Below are 22234 nucleotides of genomic sequence, written 5' to 3' on the forward strand. Positions count from 1 at the left end.
TGCTGCCTTCTGTTCATTCTGTTCTAATCTTCCCTCTCTCCTTACTTGCTTGCTTGTTTTGTTTTTCCCCCCTGAAATGTCTTCTATCGTATATAGTTTTATCTGGAATTTTTTCACAAATGTAAAAGCCTTCTTGGACAGATGGGTGTCATCTACATTTGAATATTTTGTAAGAGGTGGAACTTATTTGCAATTTGGCTATAAGATTAGTGGAAGATGAGGAACTTAAATTATATCCTCTCAAAAGATTTTACACTAACAGGCTGGGTCCAGGTATACTACAGATATCTCCTACACGTCTTTCTTTGGTGCTGCCATCTGTGACTCTAGTTCTAGGTCTGATGAATACTGTGCCCAGCGGCATAACTTGGCATTCTAAAGACAGCTTTATAGAAACACAGACTTCTTTGGAGTGCATGAGAACCTACTGTTTTATTCTGCTTAACATCTTGAAACCTTATATTAACTTTGAGATGATTGAGAGGTAACAGGTCCTGCTGCTTCCAGACTCTAGACTACAACTTTTGAAGAATTTTTAGATAAGAAGGTGATGAAATGGCAGGTAGACCATTATTGAGGGAAACATGGAAGTTCCTTACTGTTGACAACAAAATTCCATATTGGGTCAAGAATCTCAAATTACTTTGAGAAATTATTTTGCCAACCAAGTCTAATAAGGATTAATAGTTTATTATTTATAGCTAGGAATTATAGCATTCTTTATCCTTTTGTAAAACATTCTTAACATGGATTTATTATGGTAAAATAATTATTTTTCTGAATTTTCAAAAAATCTTTAAGTGCATTTCCCCATTGATTACTGGGGGTAAATTGGGGTATGTTCATTATGTTAGACTATTTTTGAAATTACTACCTTCCATTTCCTTTTTTCTAGGTAGCAGTAGATATCTGTGACAACCATTGCTACCTCCTCCACAGTACCCATATTTTTTCCCCCCTGAAATTTGGATTCTTAAACTCATGTGGCTGAAGGAAGTAAAAAGCAGCAGCTACTCTAAAAGCAGCCAGTTTGGCGATTTTGAGCTTTTTTAGTGTCATACTCTTGTTAAATGGCTCTCAGTACTGGGATATTGGGAAGTATACCATTCTTTATAGGCAACAGAAACCAACATGGGCTAAGTTAAGCAAAAGGTAGTTCATTGGAAGACTAGTAGGAGTTCAGAAGATTAAGGAGAAGTCTGGAGAAATACACTTGGAATTAATTGGCCAAGAACTGAGGAAGCTGAAGGTCTTTAGGAAGCTGTAAGTTATAGGATGCACTATCAAAATTTAAAATCTTAGACGGGAGCATTCGGCTGGCCTGGCTTCAGTCAGTGTCTACAATTTGGCTGAGGAGAGGTTGGCTAGACTATTCATTGGGATGGGGGAGATGCAGTTCCTCGGAAGTGAGGGAGCTACTAAGAAAGAGAAATGGGTAATAGGGTAACCAAAACACATCAAATACATATTTGATCAATCCCTAGACCTTAAAGTAGAACATAGAGTTAAAGAGTTAAAAAAAGGTGGCAGAATCACAGGTTTGGGTTATATTGTGATATAAATCACATATCACACAATTCACACATATAAAGTATACAATTCATTGGGGTTTTAGTGTATTCACAGTTGTGCAACCATTGCTACACTCAATTTTAGAACATTTTCATCACCCCAAAAAAACTCATTTAGGGAGTTACTCCTTAGCCCTAAGCAGCTACTAATCTACTTTCTATGGATTTGCCTATTCTGGATATTCTCTATAAATGGAATTATACAACATTATGATCTCTTGTGGCTGGCTACTTTGATTTAGCATAGTTTTTTAGGGTTCATCCATGTTTTAACATGTATCACTACTTGATTCCTTTTTGTTGTAGAATAATATTCCATTGTATGACTGTGTACCATGGTTGGTTTATCCATTCATCAGTTGTAGGGTTGTTTCCAGTGTTAACTGTTATGAATAATACTGCTGTGAGCATTCATGTACAAGTTTTGTGTGGAGATGTTTTCATTTTTCTTGGGTGTATATCTAGGAGTAGAGTTGCTGGTTCATAAGGTAACACTGTTTAACCTTTTGAGGAACTGCTAGCCTGTTTTCCAAAGTGGCTACACGTTCCCACTTAGGAGTGTATGAGGGTTCCAATTTCTCCACATCCTCACCTACATATTGTTACTTGCAGACCTAAGTTCAAATCCTGGTTCTAGCATTTCTTGCTTTGTGACCATGGGCAAAATAATCTCTGGAGATTGGTTTTGTCATTTGTAAAACAAAAAGTACCAAACTTGAAGAGATAAATACAAGGTATCTGCTTAGCACATAATGTTTTTAAAGAATTTTTAGCTTCCTCCTTTTTCTTCTCCTTTGCAGCTTCCCATAATTTCCTCTTGGGTTTCAAAGCTGTCTGAGCCTGACTTGAATTCTCTTATTTCATATTAACTTAATCTTCCTAGGAAACAGTGGTAAGAAACAATGTGGATGTGCTGAATTCCCTGATTGCTAATCATTATGGCCATTATACAGGGAGAAATATCAGTGCATCTTGTAGGCTAGATTGCTTACTTTTTTTTGTTGTTTTTAAAGAATTCAGTTTTTTGGTGGAGGAGAATATAGGGGAACAGTGTGCTTCTCCAGGGCCCATCAGCTCCAAGTTGTTGTCCTTCAGTCTAGTTGTGGAGAACGCAGCTCAGCTCCAAGTCCAGTCACATTTTCAATCTTTGGTTGCAGGGGGCATAGCCCACCATCCCGTGTGGGAATTGAACCTGTAACCTTGTTGTTGAGAGCTCACATCTAACCAAAGCCATCCAGCTGACCCTAGGTTGCTTACTTTGTTAAAGCCTTACCTTAAACTGTTTCTAGAAAGCATAAGCCCTATCAAAGAACAGAAGACTAGAAGTCAATCTAACCCAGTGGCCTCAATCTAAACCAAAAGACAAACCCAAAACGGGAATTAGAATACTCCCTATCTAATTTTACCCTGGCTCACTTCACAAGTTTTGTAGTTTTGAAGGACATGACTCAGAAAGTCATTGAAGACTTTGGCGACCACCTAGCCTCCCCCCCCCCCCCCCCCCATTGAACTGAGTAGTGCAGGTAGTCTGTTCAAAAACCATAGAAGAGAATGAATCAGTGGGGGTAATGGGTCTCCAGAACGACTGGAAATTAACAGAGCTGACTCAAAGTAGAAGGGAGGAAATTAAGACCAAACGATCAAAGCCAAGGTTTTCTTCTTTGACTTTTTACCATAATAAGACTGTTTAATGCTGGTTGTCGGAACAAGATAACAGATTGTCACTGGACTGTTTTCACAGCTGGCAGCTATGTTATTTTGACCATGTGGAACCCATCTGACCCCTGAGATTGGGGTCTAGGTAGAATGAGTGTCATGGTGGGAAATGGAAATCATGATGCTTATGACTTAGATATTTCTATGATAAAAGTTTTTAAATGCTATAGATAGCTCTTTTGGTCATTAGCTCAGGCATAGAACTCATTCTTACAGTGACTATGAATCTCCTGGTTTATTTTCCCTTGGTTTTAGAAATTCAGATTTTTTACTTTAGAAACAAGTGTTCTCCTTTTTCCCTGTTTATACCTGTTCTGCCTTTTTAATTTGTCTCTGTGTTAGGTGTATTTAATTTTAAGTAATTGTTGGGAATCCTTTGCTATTGTCTAAGAAATTTTTCCTGAGTTAATAGGAAATGATGCTGTCTTCCACAAAACACACATGACAAAGGAAGCTAAATATGAAAATGAGAGTCACTCTCAGTGATGTGTTCGTGGATTGAGATAACTGGGATAGAATTGAGCCTCCATTTGAGCACATTTCAGGACAGAGAAATTGGCTATGAGACAAACATTGGAGGTTTTGTGTGATATCACATAAAACCTGAGGTTAAACTTTCCAGCCCTTTTCTGCTTTGTAAAAGGATAAGTTGTCCAAACTACAATTTTTCATTGTAAAATTGGCTTATTAGTCTTAAAATATCATATGGAGTCTTTCCATTGTATTGTTTGTGCCATTTTTTTCTCCAGTTTTTAACTGTGAAATGTCTTCTGCTTTTCTTCTGTGTCAGCCCAAGTTTCTCCTCTTTGTTGATGTTCAGCTTCCTTAGCCATACACAGTTTCACACATACACACTTACACAGTTTTTATTGCATTGGGATACAATACGTGTTCTATGAGCAGTTTCAGTAAATACTGGTTGATTAATGATGGTGATGTTGACTATTCTTGCTAATTTACTTGGTTTCTACTTTTTCTTGTAAAATGCAAATGTAAGGCACTTTAAAGCAATACCAAAGGTATACCTTGTGTATTTTAGAGAATTTGCTTATGCACTGTTTTTACTCACAAGTAACTGGCTTTGTCTCTTTTAGGAGGAGAGCATTCCCATTGCTTTATCGGGTAGGGATATTTTAGCTAGAGCAAAAAATGGAACAGGCAAGAGCGGTGCCTACCTCATTCCCTTACTTGAACGGCTAGACCTGAAGAAGGACAATATACAAGGTTAGTTGTTTAAATTCTAAAAATGGTGGTTAATAACCATGAAGTTGTGTGGAAGATGTTACCATCTTCTTTTTGTCAGAATTTACAGAATCTGAATGGCATACCCTTTCTTTTCACAGTTTTTTGAAGAGATTTGTAGTTTTCAAAGTAATTTTACATATTGCACAGTTTTGACAACGTTCCAATGAGATAGGCAAAGTATTATTGCCCTATAGATAGGAAAGTTAAGATCATAAGAAGTTAAATTATCTGACATTACTACTTAAAAACTATGAATTTCTGTGGCAGCTGTGTGTAAGTTCCTTGTAGAAACATGAACCTTTTCCCTTGTGGTTTTGGAATTTTAAGAGCTCAGGCAGTGGGGAAGAATCAGATTTCTGTAGTTGTACCCACCATAAACTAATAGTTTTTACCTCTAACGCATTATCTTAAATTCTCAGCTTTCTTGATCTATAATTATCATTCTTCCCCCCCTTTCATATGTAAATGAACCTTGGTAGCAGGAGTTTCCTATTTGGGTGTTCAGAGTGTCTTACTGAAATATTAAACTTCAAGCCCATGGTTGCCAACTCAAAGAACCCTGTAAAAGTTTGTAACTAAGAATAGTACAAGACTTATATAGTAATATTGTTGAGGAAGAGTCTTAATCTGGAACACTACTAGGTTCTCTTTAAGATTTACTCATTTGACTTTTCAGAATTGGTTTGGCTTATTACGATTAACTTCTTAATATGTCTGAGTATCTAGATTGCAAGGGGCAGTATTTCTGTAGCTTCTTAAACTCTTAAAATATGTTTTTTTCTGTTTTCTCTGTTGCTTGATATTTTCCAGCAATGGTGATTGTTCCCACTAGAGAACTTGCTCTACAGGTCAGTCAAATTTGCATCCAGGTCAGCAAACACATGGGAGGGGCCAAAGTGATGGCAACCACAGGAGGAACCAATTTACGGGATGACATAATGAGGCTTGATGACACAGGTAGGAAATGACTGATAATGAGGTGGCCTAGCTCTGAGTATAATTTCACACACAGGTGTTTCCTTTCAGTAACTTATTAAAAATTGCTTTTAAGAATTAATAAACAAACATTGCAGTAGAAAAATGAATGAAGGAAATGAGGGTCTCATTTCAAGAAAACACCAAATTGATAGTAATTGAAACAATACTCAATCTTACTAGTAATTTTTAAAAATGTAAATAAAATTAAAACAATAAATTCATACCGTGCTTATCTGACTGGCAAGGCAAAAAAACATTAGTAACATAATGTGAGTTTGTGGAGAAATAGGCTGTCTTTTGCAACATACATAAATTGATGCCTTCTGTGTAGTGGGCAAGTTGACATTATATTTTGAAATTATAAATGTATATTTTTAAGAATCCTTCCTGAAGAAATAATTGGGAAAATGCAAGGTTGTTTATTACAGTGTGGTTTGTAGTACTGAAAAGTTAGAACAACCTAAATGTCAGACAGGAAGTTGGCTAAATACATTGGGGTGTATATTTTGAGTGGAATACCACACAGCCATTAAAGGGTGAAGCTGATCTTTGTTTATTTTTATGGAGAGTTCTCCTGGATACACTGAGTGAAAAAAGATAAAACAGTACGAATGAGATCCACTTATACAAAATTATACATAGAATTTAGAATTTTATGATTGTCATTAGATTAATTACTATATTCATACTGCACAGTTATTTAAAATGATTCTCTCATTTGATCCTTATAACAATCTTCTGAAGACCATTGCTGTAATTTAGAGACAATCTACTATATCAGAAGCTTAGTATGCCTTTTGTTATTCATTAGGGATTGTCCTAAGATAAGGCGATATCACCCTTATTTGGAGCATGTGATTTGGGAACCTGTACCCCACCCCATGTAGAGATAAAACAAGCAAGTGTTTTCTAGCCAACTTAGGTGAAATGGAAATCCATTTCCCAAATACACATCTTTGCCTCTTTGTACTACAGTAGTCTCCCCTTATCTGTAAGGGATGTGTTCCAAGACCCCCAGTTGATGCCTGAAACCATAGATAGTACTGAACCCTATAGTATATACAGTGTTTTCCTATACATACTTAATGGTAAAGGTTAATTTATAAATTAGGCACAGTAGGAGATTAATAATAACAAAATAACAAAGTAATATATTGTTAATAAAGTTATATGAATGTGGTCTCTCTCTGTTCATGTCTACCTCCCACAAATTTAATGCCTTTTCCATATTAACTAAGTACTTACCATGTGCTGTGGCCATAACTTTCAGTTTGAGGTGCAACAGCAAAACTAACAAAAATTTCTTTTTCTTCACAATTTCACGGATAGATTTCATCGTAGATTTTAGCAAACTCAGCATACAGTTTTTTTTCTTACTATGTTGAGAACTTTCACCTTTTCACTTAAAGGAAGCACTTTCCAGCTTCTCTTTGGCATATCCAAATTACTAGCATCTCTACTCCTGTACTTTGGGCCGTTTAATTAAGTAAAATGTTACTTGAGCACAAGCATTGAGATACCACAATAGTCCATCTGACAACCTAGACAGCTACTAAGTGACTAACAGGCAGCAGGGTAGCAGATACACTAGACAAAGGGATGATTTACATCCTGGGCAGGATGGAACAGGAAGGTGTGGGATTTCATCATGTTACTCAGTACAGTGCACAGCTTAAAGCTTATGAATTATTTCTGGAATTTTCCATTTAATATATTCAGATTGCAATTGACCGTGGGTAAATGAAACTGTGGAAAGCAAAACTGTGGATAAGGAGGGACTACTGTATTCCTACCTCTACAGCAGTGTTTCTGATAATGTATATATGTATTTTAAAAGGTTTATATGTATATATTTGTGTATATATAATATACAGACACCTTTACTATATCCTTTTTGTCCAAGCTAAAATTAATGAGAATATGTCTTTTAATCTTGTGTAGTGCATGTGGTGATAGCTACCCCTGGGAGAATCCTGGATCTTATCAAGAAAGGAGTTGCAAAAGTTGATCATGTCCAGATGATAGTATTGGATGAGGTAATGTCTCTTCATTTGGAAAGATACTATTCTGTATTATTCTGAGCTTTGTTTATCATTGTCAGTGAATGAAGCAAAAGTTCTTTGTGTTCATGAATTTCTAAAAAAATATGACTTCTGTCAGTTCAAACTAATTTGCTTATAAAACACGCTTTGGCCTTTAAAGGCAATAGGTGATAGGCATTTATAGGAATAGTTCAGCCTTGTGTCTTTCCTAGGGATGCCAGATAGTTTGGGGTTTATTTTCATTTTTCAAGAGGAGTTGAGTATCCTTAAAGCTAAGTTCGTTCTGAGTCTTTCCATTCAGTGATACATCTTAAAAAACATGTAATATATCTAACCCCTCATTTAGCAAATACTGTGTTTCCTTGAAAATAAGACCTAACCAGACAATCAACTCTAATGCATCCTTTGGAGCAAAAATTAATGTAAGACTGGCTAGGTTCTTTTTTTCGGGGAAACACGGTAGTATGCATTGTTTGTTTTTTTCAGTCTCTGTTACATGTGTTACCTACACCAGAATGTTAATGTAATTTCCATGAAAGAGGCTGTATGGTATAGTGGTTAAAAGGACAGCCTGCAGAATCCAGCTACCTGGATTGAAGTCTTATCTCCTTCCCTTAACTAGCTATGTTTGGAAGTTAGTTACTTAACCAATACTTCAGATTGCACAATTTTAAAATTAGGCTGTGTACTCACTGTAGTAACTACTTTATAGGATACCTATCTTACAGGGTTGTTGCAAAAATTAAACGGGAAAAAGAAACATGTAGCGCACAGTGACTAAAGGTTATCTCGTTACTACACAAACAAAACTGATCTGAATTAGGCCATGATCTACGTGATCTAGTTATCTAAAACGCAGACCATGTAGGAAAGTAACTTTATTTTAAAACATTAACACTGATATACTGTATGTATAAAACACTAGTAGAGCCCAAGGATACAGAACTGAGTAAGTTGTTAAGATGCTTCGGTTGTGGGAACAAGGATTTTATATCTGTCTAGGGGTTTTATTTTTCCCCCTAGAAGATGGATATTACAGACTTTTCCCCTTCTGGATCACTGGGAATGTGTCTTGGTTCTTTTGCACTATGCAGTGTTGTAGAGTACTTAACTGTTCACAACCAGGAACATTCCATGGGTGCTCTTGGTGGATGATGCCTTATTAACCAAAGACGACATTATTTGTTTGTAAAATTGTCTTCTTTATACTGCAGGCAGATAAGTTGCTGTCACAGGATTTTGTGCAGATAATGGAGGATATTATTCTCACGCTACCTAAAAACAGACAGATTTTATTATATTCTGCTACTTTCCCTCTTAGTGTACAGAAGTTCATGGTGAGTATAAATCTGTACTTGGAAGCAGTGCCATCCTGTTGCCTATGGGTATACCTTTATCCATGATTACATCTTCTTATCAGTCTATGCTGATTATTTCAAGTTTTTGGCTTTTCAGCTGATCAGTTAAGGTTTGTTGTGCATAACTGATTTTTTTAAAAGCTATAATAGTAATTTGATAAAATTCTTCATTGTTCACTTAACTTTTGATGTCAGGCTGACGTAGCCATTGATGCTACCTAAATTATTATAGCATAATCTTATGTACAAAGTACAAAATAGTAATTTAGCTACGTGTCTGAATATTAGATCTCCCATGGTAATTTATTTCTCTTCCATGACAAATTATGTATACTTATTTTGAAGAGAGTCGTAGCCCTTAAAGCAAGAGTTTATCAGATAGTTGTATAGGAGATACCTTGAGTTTAAGAGATACATTCTGCTTTCACTTAAGTATAAGATTCTTCTTTTTTTTTTCCCCCCAGAATTCTCATTTGCAGAAACCCTATGAGATTAACCTGATGGAGGAACTAACTTTGAAGGGAGTAACCCAGTACTACGCATATGTAACTGAGCGCCAAAAAGTACACTGCCTCAACACACTTTTCTCCAGGGTAAGTAAGAAGCTTCAGCTTCTGAACATCCATTACTTAACCCCAATAAAATAGACAATTGTACCAGTTTTCCTACCATTTTCGGTGTTTGAAAAAGCCCATAGCTTTTCCTAAAAGGCAGTTGCAGTTGATCTGAAGTTGATACTGTATGATTGATGAGTCACAGGCACTTTTAATTCTAAAATAATTTGACCATAATTACAGTCAGTCCTCATTATTTGCGGTAATTATAGTCCTCATTATTTATAGATTCTGTATTTGCAGACTCACCTACTTGCCAAAATTTTTTTATAACCACAAAATCAATAGTTGTGTGCTTTAGAAGTCATTTGTGGACATGTAGTGCATGATGAAAATTTTGAAGCACGGTGCATATTCCCAGCCTTCGTGTTTCAGCTCTCACACCATATACCAAAGTTCTTTTCATGGTCTATTTGATACCACGTTTTTTTTGCATTTTCGTGCCTTTTTTGTTGATTTTTCACTGTTTAAAATGACCCCTAAGCATAGTGCTGAAGTGCTGTCCAGTACACCTAAGTGCAAGAAGACTGATGTGCCTTGCAGAAAAATTGTATCACATAAACTTTGTGCAGGCATGAGTTACAGTGCTGTTGGTCATGAGTAAATAAGGTGTCTTTAAACAATAACACACATAAAACAAACTTATCTATTGCTTCATTGTTGAAAAACTTACATGTATGACCAGAGGCTCACAGTAACTACCCAGTATTTCTCCTAGGAGCAGTGGTTCTGTGTTCACTAATTCAGTGTTTGCAGCAACTTTGTAGAACATAACTATTGCAAATAATGAGAATCAGCTGTGTTTTACTCTTGATGGCAATCAATCATGTGCCCTTATGAAATATACATTTTTTTTATAGTGTTCAACATCTTTTTATTATTTTTTTTAAGGAGGGCGCAGCTCACAGTGGCCCATGTGGGGATCAAACCAGCAACCTTGGTGTTATTAGCACCACGCTCTAACCAACTGAGCCTAACCGGCCACCCTGAAATATACTCTTTTACAAAAAAACTTAACAAATTATTACCTGCATCTACTAAGTAAATGAATAGTATTTACAGTTCTGATAGTTTTGCATCTCTCTTATATCTTAGATTCTAAGTCATAGACCATGTTTGTTTGCCAGTGATTTCAAGATGTGTAAAATAAATGAAGGTTATTTCTTTTTCATGTCTTTTTTTTTTTCTGTGCTCAGCTTCAGATAAACCAGTCGATCATTTTCTGTAACTCCTCTCAGCGAGTTGAATTGCTAGCCAAGAAGATTTCTCAACTGGGTTATTCTTGCTTCTATATCCATGCTAAAATGAGGCAGGTGAGTTTAAAACTAGAACTTGCACAGCTTTTAAAAAAATCTTTTTCTAAGTATTTCTTGGATTTCATTTTAATGCTCCTTCAAATGACCTAAGTTTAAGAATAAATTATTCCTTAGTAGGGGAAGAACCCTTCATTTTAACGTCTTGGGCATTCAGTTTTTTAACTGTAAAATAGGGGTAATACATATTCTTACCTCACAAAGTTGTTAGGAAGATTGAGATAATATACAAATGGAGTACTTTGTAAAGCATGATGCTAATGTGAGATTTTATTCCCTTCCCCTTGTAATCTCTAGATTTGCACTATTTAACACAATAACCACTAGCCATATGTGGCAATTTAAATAAGTTAAAAATTAAATAAAGTTTAGTTTCTCAGTCACACTAACCACATTTCAAGGGCCAAGTTACATGTCATTAGCAGCTACAGTTTTGGAAAGTGCAGATACAGAACATTTCCATCATTGTGGAAAGTTCTATTGGACAATACTGCCCTAGATTTTTAATGTATCTGTACCTCATCAGCCCAAATATTTTTTCTTTACTATTTGTCTTAAAAGGATGGAATCTCTAAATTTCAGAACTTGATTTTACAGAAAATAAATTCAAAACTAGCAAGACATTTTTTTGTGTGTGCTAACTATAATTGAAACTTCATGGAAAGAAAGCAGTTTCTACAACTGTAACAGGTTAAGAACTTAGATTAGTCGGCTCACATTTGGTTTTCAAAGAAGCTTAGTGTCAGGGATCATATAGGGCATCTAATACTAGAAATTATCACAGGAAATGAATGTGTTATTATGCTGAAGAGAATATTTTAAAATGGAGGAATGTTGCACTGAAAAGATAAGTCAGTTTGCCAGATGCTAGGTTTACCGTTTTTCCTAGAGTCATTGTGTGTTTTATTTTTGATTTTTAATTGGAAGGTAGTTATTTTTAGCTATTGCATATAATTACTAAAAAGGTAAATAAATAGATGTTTTGGTCATGCCAAATTCAACATCTGTTTGAAACATCTTAAAAGTATATATATATATATATATATATATATATATATATATATATATATATATAAACTTGGTGAAAATTGTCATTTATAATCTCCAGCAAAAAATATAAATAGCTTTAAGAGTCAAGACAAATGCTATATGTGCATAGATATGCATAGATGTCTGTTAGTTGCTTATTCCCATGAGAAACCAATTTATGGTGAATTTTTTTACCTTTTAAATTTATGTGTATTGAATTGGCTCATCTCATTTGTGTAAATAAATTTTGTATAGGAGAAACAGTGAAAAATTTGGGACTGTGTGTATGAGTTTTAATCGAACCCATTGCTTTGTTCCTAGGAACATCGAAATCGTGTGTTTCATGATTTCCGAAATGGCTTATGCCGCAATCTTGTTTGCACTGGTAAGTATTTTCTATTTCCTTTATCCATTGTTTTTCTCCCGAGTTCTTGCTCTGCTTTCTCTGTTCCATATTATGCAGCAGAGCCTGTAATGACATAGTCTAGCTCTCCCTACTACTACTTCTAGAATTTCTGAAGTTTGAGAATGAGTTGTAGTTAACTCCTGAAATTATATTCTGTATCTGAAACTGCAGAAGACTCGTTTTAGCACTCAACCTCATCTACCTTCTAAACCAATTTGGGGATTTGTGTGTTTTCTGAATAGTTTTAACACACAGGAATGGATTATATATGGCATATGCAAAATGAATTATATTGAGAAACCATCTACGTTTGGAAATTGTTTATTGTGGCCTTTTTATTTTTTGCTGGAAGCAGACTAGTCTATATTGTATTTCACTACATGAAGAAAATCACTGGGGAAGCAGCTGGACAATCAGATCAGACAAAGCAAATGGATTCAGTATCCTCCCATCTGTACACTGCAAATATAATCTTAGTATTGGTATGAGATTAATAATCTAAACAAGGTTCTGGGTAAAGAGAAGAACATGGATTTTGCTTCTTTTTTTTTTAATTGAGGTATCCACACAGGTCAATAAATCATAAGCATATTATTTGATGAATTTTTGCATGTTTACACATTCATATAATCAATACCCAGATTAAGATTTAGAATATGTCAAAATTTGAATTTTTAAAAATGTTGCTGTAGAAATTTCAAATTTTTCTCAAAAAGAGGACTATCGTATATGTTGCGTACTTCCAGTTTATATTGTTTCTGTGCCTTACATTTGAAAGGACAGTTAATACAACTGTGAATTAATACATTTATGTTTACTTTTATCAATAGTTCTGACCTTTAAATGTATTGAGGTATTCAAAAATATAAAATATTTGATTTAGTGGAAAGAATACTATGCTCCTAGAATTTTAAGCTTAGGGTCCAAGTCCTACCTACTTTTTTTTTTTTTAACCTTTAATCATGACCCTGGGCAAGTTATAGTTTTATGCCATTTTTTATTTGTAAAATGGGATGCTTTAAACTGAATTCTAAACAAATATCTATTATAGTTTATTCGAAAATATGTGTTAATCTACTGTTTATATTTTATCGGTAAGGCTTCCAGTCAGTAGTAGACTATATTAGTTAAGTTTTGGGGAAGTCAAGTTATATGCAGATTTTTGACTGTGCAGGAGTTAGCGCCTCTAACCCCTATGTTGTTCATGCGTCAGTTGTAGAAATTAATCATAAATTTTCATAGGAGGGGAAAGTAACTAGCTGAGTTTATCTGAGAATAGATGGAGTTTTAGGGCTTCATAAGCTGGATACATTTCAGATTTGTAGAAGAGGGGACTTTAAGTTAGGGGACTGGTATAAAAAAGTGATCCATAGAAGGCTAAGAAGGTATGTTCAAGGAAAGATAAGTGGATGAGTTTGGTAGAGAAGAAGGTTTGAGGCAATGTGTTAGAAAAAGTATGTTAAGACCAAAATACAGAGAGGAGGACCTTGAATGTCAATTTTAAATTTTACTTGGAGGCTATTTAAAGCAATGAGGTGCAAGTTCAAAGCAGTATTTTAGAAATACTATTCTGACCATCATGGATTATTTTCTTGGAGTGTGGAGCTGATAGAATCAGAGAAACCTACTGTGTTCCCCTAAAAATAAGGCCTAGCCGGACACTCAGCTATAAGACCTGGTCTTACGTAATATAACAAAAGACTGGGTCTTATATTAATTTTTGCTCCAAAAGATGCATTAGAGCTGATTGTCCGTTTAGGTCTTATTTTTGGGGAAATGGTAGTTATTAGCCTATTATTTCTATTTGTAGTTTTCAGAACCTAATGAGCATAGTAATTGTGAGACTAGAAAAAAGTAGAAGGGATGGCCTTGCATGTTAGCTTACCCCAGACCTATTGCAAATCATTTAGCAAAATGGGATGAATGAATTCTAAACAAAACATAAGTAATTACTGCTGGTGTATTACTTCTATTTTTGAAGTATTCTAAGTTACACAACAAATGTTTTTTTAAATAATTTACTATTTAATCTTAAATACTAAAAAATAGACTAAAGAGCAGTTGGTTAGAGCACGAGCTCTGAACAACAGGGTTGCCGGTTCGATTCCTGCATGGGCCAGTGAGCTGCGCCCTCCACAGCTAGATTGAGGACAACGACCTGGATCTGATGGGCCCTGGAAAAGCACATTGTTCCCCAATATTCCCCAATAAAATTTATTTAAAAAAAAAAATAAACTAAAGAAAATTCCTGATTATTCCTGAGACTCATTTATGAGTTTATAGTTTACCAGTTATCTTAATCTCTTCCTGCATTTGCAATTATCTTAGACCATTTTCTAAAACTTTTCTTACAGAACTGCAAAAAGGTAACTTGTGACCAGGAAGTTATTTATGATAATGTACATGAAAGGTAGTGTCAGTAATTTGCAAATGCATTTGAAATAATGAAGTGGATAAACTTAGATTATACTAGAAATAACAGTGGGTGCCAAAAAAATGCATACAGATTTTAAGGAAGGAAAACTATTAAAATTGTAATACTCAATGTATACCACTAACAAAAGGTGAGAGTACAAGTTACGTTTGACTTCTGCAATTACAAGAGGTGCTCAAAGTGGTTACCATCAGCTTCCACACACTTCTGATTACAGTGAACTGCTTGAGCAACGTTGACCAAAGTGTCCACTTGTGTACATTATTTTGGCACTCCTGTGGTATATGTTAAAGAGTATTATGGTAACAAGAAGCATGTTTTTAAATGCTTAAAATTGCTTAAATGCTTAAAAATTGAAAGGTATAATGGAGATTTTTTGTTGTTGTTTTTTAAAGATTTGTTTACCCGAGGTATTGATATACAAGCTGTGAATGTGGTAATAAACTTTGACTTTCCAAAGCTAGCAGAGACCTATCTCCATCGTATTGGAAGATCAGGTGAGGAAAAATAAAGGTGATGTTCTTCGTGGAAGTTTTTTGAGAAGTTTAATCACTAAATTTTGTTCCTGTGTGAAATAGAGTGTGGTAGTGATGAGAACAGTGAATTAAAATTAATTTAGTTGTTTGATATTTAAGACTAATTTCTAGCTCTTCCAGAACACTTACTAAGAAAAGTTAAATAACTACCATATGCTTAATTTGAGATAAATTCACAAAGGAGAACCTAGCTTTTCTCATTAGATGATGTACGTAACTACTGTTCAGTACATGTAGTTTTGGCAACTTTTGACACAAACATCCATTTTGTCATTTGAAGAAAGTAAACTAGAGTACTATTTAGGGCTGTGAAATCGGAAGTTTTGTGGAGTAATGTGTATAAGGAGACCAGAGAAAGTGGTTTCATATACCCAGAATGGCATTGAAAAACAATCTTGTATGGTTTTGACACAGACTTGCACATGCACATTCATTCTCATATTTAAATAATTTTATTATTTAAAAATGTTTTCCATTAGGTCGCTTTGGTCATCTTGGCTTAGCCATCAACTTGATCACATATGATGATCGCTTCAACCTGAAAAGTATTGAGGAGCAGCTGGGAACAGAAATTAAACCTATCCCAAGCAACATTGACAAGAGCCTCTATGTGGCAGAATATCACAGCGAGCCTGTAGAAGATGAGAAACCTTAACAAGCATGTGCGTACCCTACAGAATAGCTAAGTAAGCATAATGTTTATAGAAAGGAAAGCAATCAAGATGATCTTTCCTGGGAGAAATTTGATATCCCACCATACATAATAGAAACATAGGGTAAAACACTTGTTGGCATAAATGACAGTAAACGGGAAGTATCTCTTGGGTGAAGTTGGGTCTCATAGGAGAATCCATAAATGCTGTTCTTGAATGCAGTCTTCCTAAGTAATGTGCTATGTGAACAGTACCGTGACAAATTCAGACTTCTGAAATAATGAAAGCAAAGAGAATCTTTTTCAGTAATTTTGAATGTAAAAATACTTTGTTTTTTTCCTTTGCTTTTCAGTCATCTCTCTGTTAACATTCACTCTTAATTTCTAATGGGTACCTCAATAAATCAGGTTAAATTACCTGTAATACCTCATTCTCAAATTGTAATCAGGTTATGAGGATAACTATTTTTTTTTTAAGTTCCCTCTGGTTTCCCTCACCATCTAATCATTTCATCTTTTGGTGACTATTGGGCTCTGGTAGAAATGCTTAAAACAAAGCTCAACATAAGGGAATGTAGACCATTTTGGAATTATTTTTCTAAGGAAAATCTGATTTGCGACATGATGGTTTCTGAATTAGCAATGAACATTGTACTTATTGTTTTTAGATTTTTCAAATTACTCTTCACTCTAACCTTTCCCCCCCCTAATTTAAATATCAAACAAAATCCTTAGACAAACAAAACTAGCCAGTGTTTGCTAGTATATTGGCAGGCTACTTACTGAGTTTATATAAGGTTATAATAATTTTTTTGATTTTAATTGTTGTGAGTGACTTCTATCTGTTATTAGAACTTTCTCCCCCCCCCCCCTTCCGCCTCCCACCCTACTCTGGTTCAAGCCGTTGTTTTTCAGTCTAGTTGTGTAGGACACAGCTACCTGGCCCGTGCGGGTATTATGAGCCTTGCGCTCCCCGCAGCTGAGGCAGTCGGTCGCCAGTTGGCCACACGCAGCCCTTGCTGGCTGCCAGCCACTCATGGCGGGCACACGGTAGCCTGCGGCAGCTAATGGCAGCTCACGCTGGCTGCCGGCTGCTTATGGCAGCCCAGCTCCAGGGAGAGCTGTTGTTCACAATCTTAGCTGTAGAGGGCGCAGCTCACTGGCCCATGTGGGAATTGAACCAACGACCTCCAAGTTAGGAGCACGGAGCTCCAACCACCTGAGTCACAGGGCCAGCCCTGTTACTAGAACTTCAGGCTCTCATTCTGTTTCTAAAATGCCTAGCAGAAATTCCTTAATCCTGAATGGATTCTGCAATAGTTAAAATGCTCAGTAAAGGATAATACAGAGCATTTGGGAAAGGGATTGTGAAAACCTATATTCCCTAGTTCATACTGCTTTCACGCTTGTTAATTTTGGGTTTCTTCTTTCTTTAGGCTTTGAAAAACTGCAAAAGGCTCATTTGGATCTGTGACACATTGTTTTTTTGGGGGGATGCTCTTCTCTTTGTGGGGTTTTCATTTTGTTTATTTTGAAACTATGAAGAGTTCAGACATTTTTTTTCTTTTTTTTTAACTGGTGAAGAGAAAAAAGCTGAAAAGAAGGAGTTTACCTTTTTTGTTCCACTTGTTTGCACTGTGTGCTGACTGAACATTAGTTGCACTAACTGCTAGTTTTTAAAAATTTTCTGGGAAAGGGGGACAAGGAAGGAGGAAAAAGAAGAGAAGGAGAGAAACCCTAAAAAGAGAAGAATCTTAATGAACACACAAGCTTGTCTACAATTTCAAAATTCTCCAACAGGTGACTCTTGAGTGCATTTCAACTTCTCCCTGATTACTCATCGGTTTTTTAAGCCTGAAGAGCTTATTACTTATTTGTGCGAAGTGCCTTATGCTATGAGACCATTCAGAATATCATCTTTTAGACACAGCCCAAGGAATCAACAATAATAATTCTTTCCTTTTTCTTCTTAAAATTTTTGTCTTTTCATTTTGGTTTCAAGTTGGTCTCTCGCTTCTTTTTCTACCCAATACTCAAGCCCAGGGCTGGAAGATGAAACGTATTAGTAATGTTAAACACCATTTTTTTTTCTTTATGTGGAGGAGTTGATATGCAACTGCAGTCCATCCGCACTGTAAATACATGTATTTAAAAAAAAAACAATCCCAAGTAAAAATTTCTTCTGGGCTGAGTAGATACAACATCTTCGCTCCCAAAGGAAAGAGCAGTCTATCATTGCAGGAGCCATATGACAAGCCTTTGTGCTCTATAACAGAACACTAAAGACTGGTTTACATACGCCTGCCTCCATTAGCAGTTATGGCACTTGATGTGTAGACATGTCAGCCTTGACCCTCTTTCCTCTGTGGCAGAGCGTGTCCCGTAGAAAATTGGGTGTGTATACGTGTATAAACTTTGTAAATAAGTTTTTTTTCTGAGTTCGTGTGTATATATATGTGTGTGTGTGTACGTGTATATATATGTGTGTAATATATACACACACACACACACACGATTTTTTTTTTTTTTGGATGAAGGTTGCTGGGATTAAGGGGATTTAGAATGATTATGGGAGCAGCTAAAGATGAGAGGGGCTCAGTTTTCCGCAACACTAAATTTCTTACTGTAGAGAGCAGACCTCTATGGGGACCCTATGTTGGAAAGGGACCCAGAAGTCTGGGATTCACTGTTTGCTGCTACACTGTCTCATCTAGTACTTTTGGAGGAGGTCTGTCAGAGGGAGCAAGGAAGCTTCAAAAACCTATAATTTAAGGTGTTATTTTTGAGAAGCTCTCTCTGATTTTGCTTCTTCCCCCCTTTTTAAAAGTTGGAGGAACTTTTGAAGCTCAGCAAAAGGGAACAAAAATTAATCTGCCTTGCAGTGTGGAAATTTGATTAAATGGCAGTGTCTGAGCAGTGTAGGTATAAAGCATGGATTTTGCATTTCAGAATATTAGCCAGTACCAGCTTTGGTAACGTTAGTTAGGGGGCTTGCTTTCTGTGGATCACCTGTACTGTGTAAGTGTGTTGCCCTCTGCCTACCTTTCTACATAAACTTGCAGGAATGGGCAACCCCTGAGAGGTGATAACTTTTGTGCTGCAGAAAGCTGCTTGCCATCCTCTTTGTGACAAGAATTGTCATTTTGCATTGTAAATTGCTGGCAGATGCTCTACAGTGAATAGTGTTGCTTTAAATTGTGCCCCTCCCAACATGCTTGATGTTTGGCCTGATCTCCAGGCAAAAGGAATGAGATGAATCAAAACCAGTGAACTTTTTTTTTTAATGTTTTTAATTCCCTTTTAACCCAGTGTACTAGGTCAATCAGGAGGCATCTAGGGTTAAAAAAAAAAAAAGGCAAAAAAATAAAATTAAAAAAAATTTTGATTTCCATATTCCTCCATTGTTTTTCAAAACCCTAAAATATTATAAGGTAAGTCCTGCATATGCTTTCATGCTTAATTCATCTGGATGAAGAAATCAATTATTCAAAGTTGCTTTTTTTGACTGTCTAGTTCTAAGCAAAAACTATTTGTGACTCACACAAAATTCCTTGAGGATCAAAATCCTCCACATGCCTCCTGATCAGACGTAGCCCTGACTCCTTAAGAACTGTAGCAGGAGCTGCACAGTACAACCCAAAAAAGAATAAGCTCATTTATTTGGTATCCAAGCCACATAGGTTCTATCCAGCCAGTTGGCTACTACATTCAAGCCCTAATTAAGAAAGAACTTTTTTCCTGGGAGAGGTGGGGGTGGGGGGAGGGAAATTAAAAGGCATCAACTTTTGACCAAAAAAAAATCTTGCCCTTGTACTGATGCAGCTCTCTTTTTCCCCCCCACCTCTGGCAAGATAAGAGGGATCATTATAGAAGAAAGGCTCATAAATGCAATTTTGTATCTAGCTAGAGAGTGGGTGACTAAACAAACAGCGCAGTCCTTTGCAGTCCTCTTTGCCATCCTCAGACTGCCGTCTGCTTGGTGCCACATGCCTGTGGGTCCCTCTGAAAGCACAGACTTTAAATTGAAAGTATTACTGAAGTATATAGCCTCTGATGAGGAGTGGCACTTAAACTGGGACACCACTAGTGGACAGTCTTATACAGGCAGCTGTCCAGTTTTGGCGCTTGACTCTTGAATAGTAATTGTTAAATGGAAAGATGCTCTAAGTACTAGGTCAAAGCCTAGTGTTTTTTTTTTTGTGTTTTTTTAATCCCTTCACAATAAGGAACATTTGTTACTATTGGAAATTGTTTTTGTATTTTTCCAGTATTGGGTGTTTATTTTAAGTAATGGTAATATTTTTCCAGTGGTTCATTTGGATGAAAACTATTCCCTATTAATATTTAAATAATGTCCAGCTCGTGGTTTAGCCTGTGGTTGTGTAGTTGTGTAATAGGTTATGGACTGTTACACACCTTGCTGCTTCTGGGCCTATTTTTGTCTTTCTATTCCCATACATTCCAATGGAGAAACTTTCTTGCTTTTCCCTCAGGAATGGAATAAATTTATTCCAAAATGATCTTCCATGGAAAGGAGTAAGGGAGAAGGAAACCTAAACATGTCTCGAAATTATTTTCAAGTTGGTCCTACATCATAAAATGGGTTGGCCCCAAAAGCTGGGGGGAGGTGGGAGGCAACTGGTTATCAATATATTTTCAGAATGAGATGGGAGCATCTTTCCTTACCATGTGCTTTGTGTTTGATACCATCATGCTTCGGTTAGAACCAGACAACTCAGCACAAAGCCTTGAGTGTAAATTGTTGGAATCAGAACATCTCATTCTGATCATTGGTTTAATTATTTTTCTTTTTTTTTTTTAATAGGGGTGGGAGGGAGGTTACTGTGCCCCAAAAGGGAGGGTGTCTGCTTTAGGATTTAGAAACACTTTGGAAGCTCATAACCTCGTCAGAAACTGCCCTTAGGCACACTCCTGACCTTATAAGATGAGTAACAAAAGATAAATTACCGGGAATTAAGCCATGTTATTTTAATTTGCTACTTTTTTCAGCGTTCTGTGTATCTTAAAAATTGTAGTGAGTCATTTTCTGTCAAAATACCTTTTTCAAAATACTGGCCTCGGGGGAACTGAAGTCAACTTGGTGAACTTAAGTGGACTTTGGTGAACTTGTAGTTCTACTTTATATCCTTAAAGATAGTTTTTAAAAAGTCCCAAAGAAAATCCACTCTCCTGATCTAAAAAACTCATCTTTGGGGTAAAAGAGTTAAGTGTCCAAAGGTTATAACAGTTCATGAGGTCAGAGGGGACTAGCCTGGCACCGACTCAGCCCCTCCACAGCTGAGCTGATTCCGACAGAAGTGTATTTAAATTCTCCAGTAGACTACTGGGCAGGGCAGGGGAGGGGGGAGGGGTTGGGTTATTAAGATACAGGCTACTGTATTTTAACCAATGGTTGGGTGGGCGGGGGTGCCTGGAGAAAACAAAGTCACTTCCCTTTTTTGAAACAAAACTAAAACTTGAAAAAAAAAATTGTTCAATAAAAATGGGATAGAATTTCAATGTCCCTAGACACAAGGGACCAGTTCCACTGAGAAGTTAACAGTGGAGACTCAAAATTTTGAAAACATTTAGGGAAAGGGAAAATTGGCTTTCTGTTAATTGGCAAATGTTCCAGTGGGGCTCTGTTTTTGTTGGGATGTGTTATGTTATATGTACATGGACCAGAGTCGGCTGAGTTTAGAAAAGATGGTTGATAAAATCTTGATTTTTCGTTGTTTGTTTATTTTGTTAATTTATCTCAATAAAAACCCACTGGAACTCCAAATGTGTGTATGTGTGTGGTGTGTCCTTAGCAGGCTATGCTGTTTAGGAATCCTTGCATTTGAGAGCATTTTACTGAAGTAATTCATACTGCAGTGAAGCAATAAGACATTCTCAACACTACCCCTATTGAGCCCAGTTGAGAGCACATCCACATTTCACTTTCCTCAGTTTTTATAGCCTAAACAGAACCGAGATAATCATTTAGAACAGATGTTAGTCCACAGTATGTCCAGGGGGGTTATCTAGTTTTCCCCGCCCAGAAGAATTTTTCAAATGTTTCAGAAATAACATAACCACAAAAAATTATTTAGGAATAAATTTGTATGCTGAGAACTACAAAACACAAATCAAAAGACCTATAAATGGAGAAATTCAGACACAAAGCTGAACACTCTCACCCCCACTATACAAAAGAAATAGGTATAAAATATGCAAGACAATCTAATTCTAGAACACTATCTGCCTCTGGATGTTTCTCCCTGGGGTCACTCTCCAAAGATTAACATGTATGAACAGCGTAAACATTTTCTCTGTTGTCTGGCTTCCAGTTGGGTTT

General features: G+C 36.2%; 1 protein-coding gene across 7 annotated transcripts in view; it reads left to right on the forward strand.

Annotated features, from left to right (window-relative positions):
• Positions 1–21679, forward strand: part of DDX6 (DEAD-box helicase 6) — a 32742-nt gene extending 11063 nt beyond the window's left edge. For 3 of the 7 annotated variants that reach the window (XM_019716313.2, XM_074335352.1, XM_019716312.2), the window contains 10 exons: positions 4382–4511; positions 5343–5489; positions 7452–7546; positions 8767–8889; positions 9375–9503; positions 10721–10837; positions 12188–12251; positions 15102–15203; positions 15722–15904; positions 17331–18057. In XM_019716313.2, the coding sequence (XP_019571872.1) occupies positions 4382–4511; positions 5343–5489; positions 7452–7546; positions 8767–8889; positions 9375–9503; positions 10721–10837; positions 12188–12251; positions 15102–15203; positions 15722–15897 (1083 nt within the window). In that variant the 3' untranslated portion in view covers positions 15898–15904; positions 17331–18057. Of the gene's footprint in view, positions 1–4381; positions 4512–5342; positions 5490–7451; positions 7547–8766; positions 8890–9374; positions 9504–10720; positions 10838–12187; positions 12252–15101; positions 15204–15721; positions 15929–17330 lie in introns of all 7 variants that reach the window. The other 4 variants (XM_074335351.1, XM_019716315.2, XM_074335350.1 and 1 more) reach the window with 2 other exon arrangements.
• The last annotated feature ends 555 nt before the right edge of the window (positions 21680–22234 follow it).

The sequence above is a fragment of the Rhinolophus sinicus genome, linkage group LG06, assembly GCF_036562045.2.
Source record: "Rhinolophus sinicus isolate RSC01 linkage group LG06, ASM3656204v1, whole genome shotgun sequence".
Classification (NCBI taxonomy): domain Eukaryota; kingdom Metazoa; phylum Chordata; class Mammalia; order Chiroptera; family Rhinolophidae; genus Rhinolophus; species Rhinolophus sinicus.